General features: G+C 45.7%; 1 protein-coding gene across 1 annotated transcript; it reads right to left on the reverse strand.

Moving 5' to 3' along the window:
- Positions 1–221: 221 nt before the first annotated feature.
- LOC123084060 (putative germin-like protein 2-1) lies at positions 222–975 on the reverse strand. The gene is made up of 2 exons (XM_044505877.1): positions 864–975; positions 222–757 (listed from the first exon to the last, which is right to left on the reverse strand). The coding sequence occupies exons 1-2, from the start codon at positions 973–975 to the stop codon at positions 222–224; spliced, it is 648 nt and encodes a 215-aa protein (XP_044361812.1).
- Positions 976–6,994: the final 6,019 nt, after the last annotated feature.

The following is a 6,994-nucleotide window of genomic DNA, read 5'->3' on the forward strand; positions in this document are numbered from 1 at the left end:
CCTAGTTTGCAGTTAAGTCAGCCCATGACTTATTAGGCAGTTTACTTTAAAAAATGGAGATGACAAAGGAAATAATATCCAGCACAAAAGAGAATATTGTTCCTTTAATATAAACTTGAGTAACATAACCATACAATAGAACTATATATATCATAAAGAAACACACAAAATAAATGTTTAATTAAGGAACAAATGAATCAAACCACGTGATGTATGTTGAACTAGAATTGAGCTTGGATATGGTCTATGATGTTCTTGTCCACCTGGAAGCCTTTGGCCAGGATATCATCTGAGATGGTTTGCTTGGATCCAAAAACCGCATTGGCTATGGTGATCACACCGGGGTTCTTGCTGCTTAGCGCCGCAATGGCTATCGCTTCGTTGTTTCCAATGTTAAACTGAAAGTGAATCAACCCTTGCGGAAACACAAACACGTCCCCTTTGTTCAAAACTTTTGAGAACAACTTGTTCTCAGGGTTCGAAGTCACGAAACCAACATAGAGTGAGCCTTCCAACACTGTCAGGATCTCGGTTGCACGAGGGTGAAGGTGCGGTGGGTTTTGACCATCAGGTGCATAATCAACACGCGCCAATGAGACACCCAAAGTGTTCAACCCGGCAATCTGTGCCACGTTAACTGCAGTCACAACGGAGCCTTGCTTGTTGCTCGTGTTCCCGACCATGTGGAGGCCAGAGAAGTAGAAGTCCTCTACCACTGCGGTCTTTGGGTCTTTGCATGCGAATCCATTGACAAAAACTGCACATATACATATACAGATTTCGAGCAATTAATAACTATGGATTGGCACAAATAAGTAACTAGGAACATTTCACTGCACATATGAATGTGTAATTGTACATACCTTGAGATGTCTTGTCAGCGACGCAGAAATCCTGAAGCTGGCCCGGGTCAGAGGCAAGAGCACGAGAAGCCGACAAAGTGAACAGGGCAAGGAGGAAAAACTTTGAAGCCATTTGGATGCGAACGTTGATTCTCACTAAATCAAGTGTGTTTGATCAGGTAGAGAAGAACTGCTTGCGCTCGTGCTGCACAGTGATGCTTCAAAGGGTTGAAGGAGACCGGTATATATAGGGACATGGAGGAAGATCTTTTGTGTTTGTTTTGTTGGTGCGCATGTGGATATGAAGGAAATGGTCTTCACTAGCTTTCTAATTCCCAAGTCTAAAGCGTGTTCCTGGCCGGCCTTCCTGTGACGGCCAACTATTAGATCACACCATCTCTTTTAATTTCTCTGCATTGTTTGAACAGGTCATATTCGTAGCTTGTACTAGCTCTCTTGTCTTGTGTCTTGTCTCCACACTTGAACCAGATGGAACTTGGCCATGCAGCCATCAACCTAAAGGATTAAACACATTGACGAAAATTGCTTTGGAGCCCGGCCCCCATGGAGGCCTCCAAATTCAAAATTTAAATTTCATCAAAATTCATATGTTTATGTTTCAAAAAAATCTGAAAAAATATAGATATTTATGAAGGCATAACACACACGTGTGTAAAATTTCAGGGCAAAATACGTTGAAGTTTGAAGTGACGGCTTTGCAAAAAAACTCTAGCGCTTTCTAATAGATTATACTATTTATCCTTCCAGGCCATGAATTTCTTTTTTTTTGTACATATCACATTTCAAGGTATTTCACCCTAATTTGCACACATACACATAACCTCCTTGTTTACTTACATAATTCTTTTTCCAGATTTCTTTTGAAACCGAAAAGTATGAATTTTGATTTTTTTTTTCAAAATTTTCGAGTTCCAGTGAGCCTGGTCACCAAAACGACGTTCTCACTATTAAAGGGCTAACTTGTAAACACACCTGTAACGGTAACAACACAGTAATAGAAAATGCTTGTGTGCATGAGCAGGCCAACACAAACGCGTTCGTGGAAAGCTTTCTATCTCGGGCAGTGTTTGGTAGGCTGCATTAGGTCTAGCCACGCCCCGCATGGAATGGAATTAGACTATTTTGTTATGTGGGCTGCATTTGTTTCCTGACCCACACGAACTTCAAAGTAGTTCTGGGCCTGCATCCGGAGAAATGGCCGAATCGGCCATTTTTCGCGAGGCAGGCTCGCTCGAGTCACGTGTGGCGAGCGCTGCACACGTGGGGAAGCATGGGAGACGATGGGACGTCTCATAACTCCACACCCTCTCTCTAGTCACCTCCCACGACAGTTCACGCACTCGCTCTCTTCCTTCTCACCACCGCTTTGGTGTGTCTGATGGCAGAATCACCGTTGCCCCCCCCCCATTCCCATCATTTCTGGTAGCAACCCCATCCAGGAGAGGTGGATTGCAGGCTTCCCCTCTTTCGGACGGGATCTCGCTGCGGTTCTCCGGGCTTCGTCCCCTTCTACACCATGTCGCCGCGTGCCCCGGTTCCGCCACCGGTGCCGCACCTCCTATTCTTGGGCTCAACGAGGCGAGGTTTCAAATCCCGCCGCCCGCGGCCTTGACTAGCCCGACTTATGGGGGTATTTTTGCCCCCATTCGAGGGTTTCTCCCTCGTGTCCGATGCAAGGGGAGGGGAACTCGAGGACGTGGCGCTCATCCTCCAACCGGCGCGCGACGAGGACCAGGGTCACGGCCCTCGGAATGTCCGGCTTGTCTTTAACAACGGTATCACCTCTGTTCCTACCAGGGTTTTCTCCATGGTCATCGTACACTACACTGGCATCCGCTCCATTAAGCTTCAGTTCTCCCCCTTGCAGACGAGTTCGTAGTTAGGGTTCTTACAGTAGTTCTAGTAATGGTAGATTTGATTATTCATAGTGGATTAGATTGGACTCGATTCGGTTCAATCAGATTCAATCTGAATCCACTACATTTGGGTTGAATTAGACCAATGCTAGTGTTGATAGTGGTTAGATGAGAATACTGATGCCTTAGTCATGCTAGATTGATGTGTATGGGTCTGTTCTTGCAACATTGTTACTGGCTATGGTAGATTGGTTTGTTCATGCGACATTCTTACTGCCTACAATGCTACTTTGGTGTTGTTTTTTCCTGTTTTGGTGTTGTTCTGGCTGTGTAAGTGTGTATGTTGCCACATTGATAGTGCCTAGGCTACATGATTGCATGATCATCATAGGACAATGCACGTGCAGGCTAAAGGGCAACCACGCGCGTGGGCAACCGATGCTAAAGGGCAACCACGTGGCACAAGCCAGCTCCGGGGGCAGGGAGCCCTTTAGTACCAGTTGGTGACACCAACCGGTATTAAAAGGTTGGGGGGTTGGGTTTACGATTTCTTTTTCATTTAATTTTGTGTTTTCTATTTAATTCTTTTTCGTTTGCTGGTATTTTATGCATACTCCCTCCTTCCATCTATATAGGGCCTAATGCATTTTTTGAGGCTAACTTTGACCAAATGTTAAAGCAATAATATATGACATGCAACTTACACAAAGCACATCGTCAAATTCGTATGTGCAAGAAGCTTTCAATGATATAATTTTCACATTATGCATGTCATGTACTATTAATCTTGTCAATAGTCAAAGGCGGTCTTGAAAAATGCATTAGGCCCTACATAGATGGAAGGAGGGAGTATATATAAATAGAATTTATAGTAGAACCGATCATATATATCATCGAATGTCTCACAACCACCATCAATTCACACATATACACACACATGTATATATGTATACAATTAGGTAGCTATATACTATTTCTCCTAATTGGTGCCTTCGGAGCCAGTGGCATTAGCCTAATTGGTGCCTTCGGAGCATGATGACAATTGGAAGTGGTTCATGGGGGCCGTAGTGGGTACAAGTATTCTCCTTTGTGATCTATGACCTGGTCGAGCAAAAATCCCGCTATTTCCTCTTGAATTGCTTCTATGCGGTCCTCTGCTAGGAGCTGCTCCCGCACCTCTTTGAACTGTTAAGAAGGAGATTAATATGCATGTGTATTAGTTGTGTGACTAGATATCGATAATGGTGTAAAAATTATGAATAGTGTTCTGACAAACGTACCCACTCCTGTCTTTGAGATCTGCTCCTTTCGGACGGCATCATGCAAATGTTCTCGCAAACGTAGTATGCACACAGATTATTCTCCGGCGTCTGCTTCAGGGTCTTTACGAGAATGGAATTTGATCAGATAATAATTAATCAAGCATGATAATTAAAGAGATGGCAGCTAGCTAGCTAGTACTACTTAATTACTTACCTTGGGTCGATACCATTTCAGATTTCGTTTCCATTGGCCTGGAGTGACGCTGATGAACTTTCCCCAAGCCCTGCCCGCCGACAAAGAAAATGAATAAATGGGTTATTAAATAGTTGTTATCATGAAATGAAGAACTAATTAAATAGGCCGAGATATAGTTAATAATGATTGAAATTACATGTCGACTATCCCCTTCACGATGGTGTAGTCACTTGCTTTCTTAAGTAGTGAGTCCAGTACTTCAACTGTTCATTCATCAACTTTAATGATCAACAAGATCCAGTGAAATCTGCATGCACACACGTTTGCATGTCTTAATTAAGCGTTCATATGTAAGCAAAAACATGTAGCTAGCTAGTCGGCAAAAACAGAATTTGTAGTACAAGACAGTGTGACTCACTCGAAGTTGTAAGGTAGCAGTATATCTTCATTGTATTTGAGGCGCTTGAAGAACTCTAGCATGCTTTCCTCTACACTTTTTTCGTAATATGGATCTAATTTCCATGTGTATTCATTAATGGTATTTGGGTCAACGAACCCAATGCCACAGCGTCTACCTTTTTTCATTTTATAAATCTTCATCCTGCATAATACCATAGAAAAGAATATAGTGAGGATAATTACAGGTAATGATTGATCAAAATGATCACTACAGCTAGCTTGAGACTTAAATTACAGAAAGAAATCACTTACAGACAATAGCAACTGGCGATAGATTTGTCGAGTGTGTCTTGATTGTATAACTGAAATAGTTCTGAATACTCAACGGACACAGCTTTCTCATGGTAGTAATGATCCTTCTTGACATTCACCATGAGGGACTCTTGATTGGAAATCTTGGTAATGTCCATGTACCATTGATGCAATTCATACATTCTCGTTGCGAGCTTCTTGACCTCGTCTGGCTCGACCAAAGGTTGGCCCCGGATATATTTCCGTTTTATTTCCTGCTCTGTAATCAGAGACATGGGCTCAATATCGAGAAGTTGTCAAACAGTGATCATGAGCCTCTTAGCCTGCTCAATATGCTCCTCGGTTATTACCACATCGCCCAACCCGGAAATGTTAATGGTTTGCCCACAATAATATTGGGCGCGCGTACTCTCATGTGTTGTTGGCACAACAAGCAGGGGGATTGATTGCGCCGCTTGTTCTCCCAGCTGGGGAACGGTTTTACCGCTCCTTTTGCCAGCTGATTTGCTCGAGCTCGAGCTCGAGCTTGCCTCTTTCTGTAGACGTGCTCGATTTAACTTCCTGAGGTGGCGCTCATAGTCTGTGACAACAGGCTTGGGAGCCAATGCTCTAGCCATACGAATGAAGTGGTTAATCTTTTCCTCAGGGACTTTCTCCCTTGGCGGCGGTGGCGGTTTCGGTGCAAAATGGGCTTCCACCTCGGCCTTCGATATGGATGCGTTTTCCTCCTCGGACTTGTCGTAAGGCCTCTGCGGAAGAGGCGCGAGGCTTCTTGGACCATATTGAGATCGCTTGCCTCCGCCAGTACCTCCAGTACTACCTCAACTTGTACCGTTACGCACCATAGCTGAGGCGGCTCTCTTTCGTGATTGTTGAGGCGGCGAAGACGGCTGACGTGGCTGAGTTGGAGGAGGAGGAGTGGCCTGAAGCTGTGCTGGACTTGGAGGAGGAGTGGCCTGAGCTTTGCCGGACTTGGAGGAGGAGGAGTGGCCTGAAGTTGTGCCGGACTTGGAGGAGGAGTGGCCTGACGCGTTGGTGGACTTGGAGGAGCGGGAGTCTGCTGACTCGGTGGCGGACTTTGACGAGGAGTCGGATGACGCGGTGTCGGTGGCCTTCGAAAGATGATGCAATCCTTTCTCCATAGGATGATACGATGGTTGGACTCTCCCAGTGTGTGCTCCTCGTCATCTCCAGGAATGTCAAGCTCTAGCCCCGAATATTGGTCCACCACCTCATCAACCAAGACACGAGCATAGCCCACTGGAATCGGTTTGCAATGGAAGGTTACCTTGAGGGGATTTGTAAAAGCAACGGCGTCCGCCACCTTCATGGATATGTTCTTCATTTTGAAGTGTAGCTCGCAGTTAGTGTTCTCCATGATGTCATCCACTGGGTAGCTATCCAGTAATGCGTCGCCCGGGGCGGAACCAACGCTGCTTCTCAGCATGGATGGGACGGTGCTATCCAATGCTGGATCATCCGCTAGCTACTGCAGCTGCTGAGACCCCCTTTGCTAGCTAAGTGAGTCGATCTTCTCCTGCTGCCGCTGGAATTTGACTGCCAAGTCCGCGTGCGCTTATTCTAGGCCTTGAAGGCATTCATAGTCCAGCTTCCTCTGCTCCTCCTCCATCTTCCCCTTCTTCTCCTCCGCAATCTTGTTTCTCGCACGGGTTCTGTAGTCGGCGTTCCAGTCCGAAAACCCCTCATACCACGGAATAGCGCCCTTGCCTCGTGTTCTTTCCGGGTGTTCAGGATTTCCCAGGGCATGCGTCAGCTCTTCGTTCTCTCTGTTGGGCTGTAACACCCCCGATCAAGCCTCTTCTATTGCAACAAGTAGCTTATCTTCGCCTCCGTCCAGACATGCCTTCTTCGAAACTTTGCCTGTCTTCGGGTCCAACTCCCCCCCATGCGCATAGAACCAAGTCCTACACCTGGGGGCCCAGCTCAATGTTTCTGGAGTGACACCTGCATCCTTCATCTCTTTCTCAAACTTATCCCACTTAGGCATTCCCACCGCATAGCCACCTGACCCCAGCTTATGGAACTTATCCTTTTTTGCGGCATTGGCCTTGTTTATTCTCGACCGTTCCTTAGATAATTCCGAAT

The sequence above is a fragment of the Triticum aestivum genome, chromosome 1A, assembly GCF_018294505.1.
Source record: "Triticum aestivum cultivar Chinese Spring chromosome 1A, IWGSC CS RefSeq v2.1, whole genome shotgun sequence".
Classification (NCBI taxonomy): domain Eukaryota; kingdom Viridiplantae; phylum Streptophyta; class Magnoliopsida; order Poales; family Poaceae; genus Triticum; species Triticum aestivum.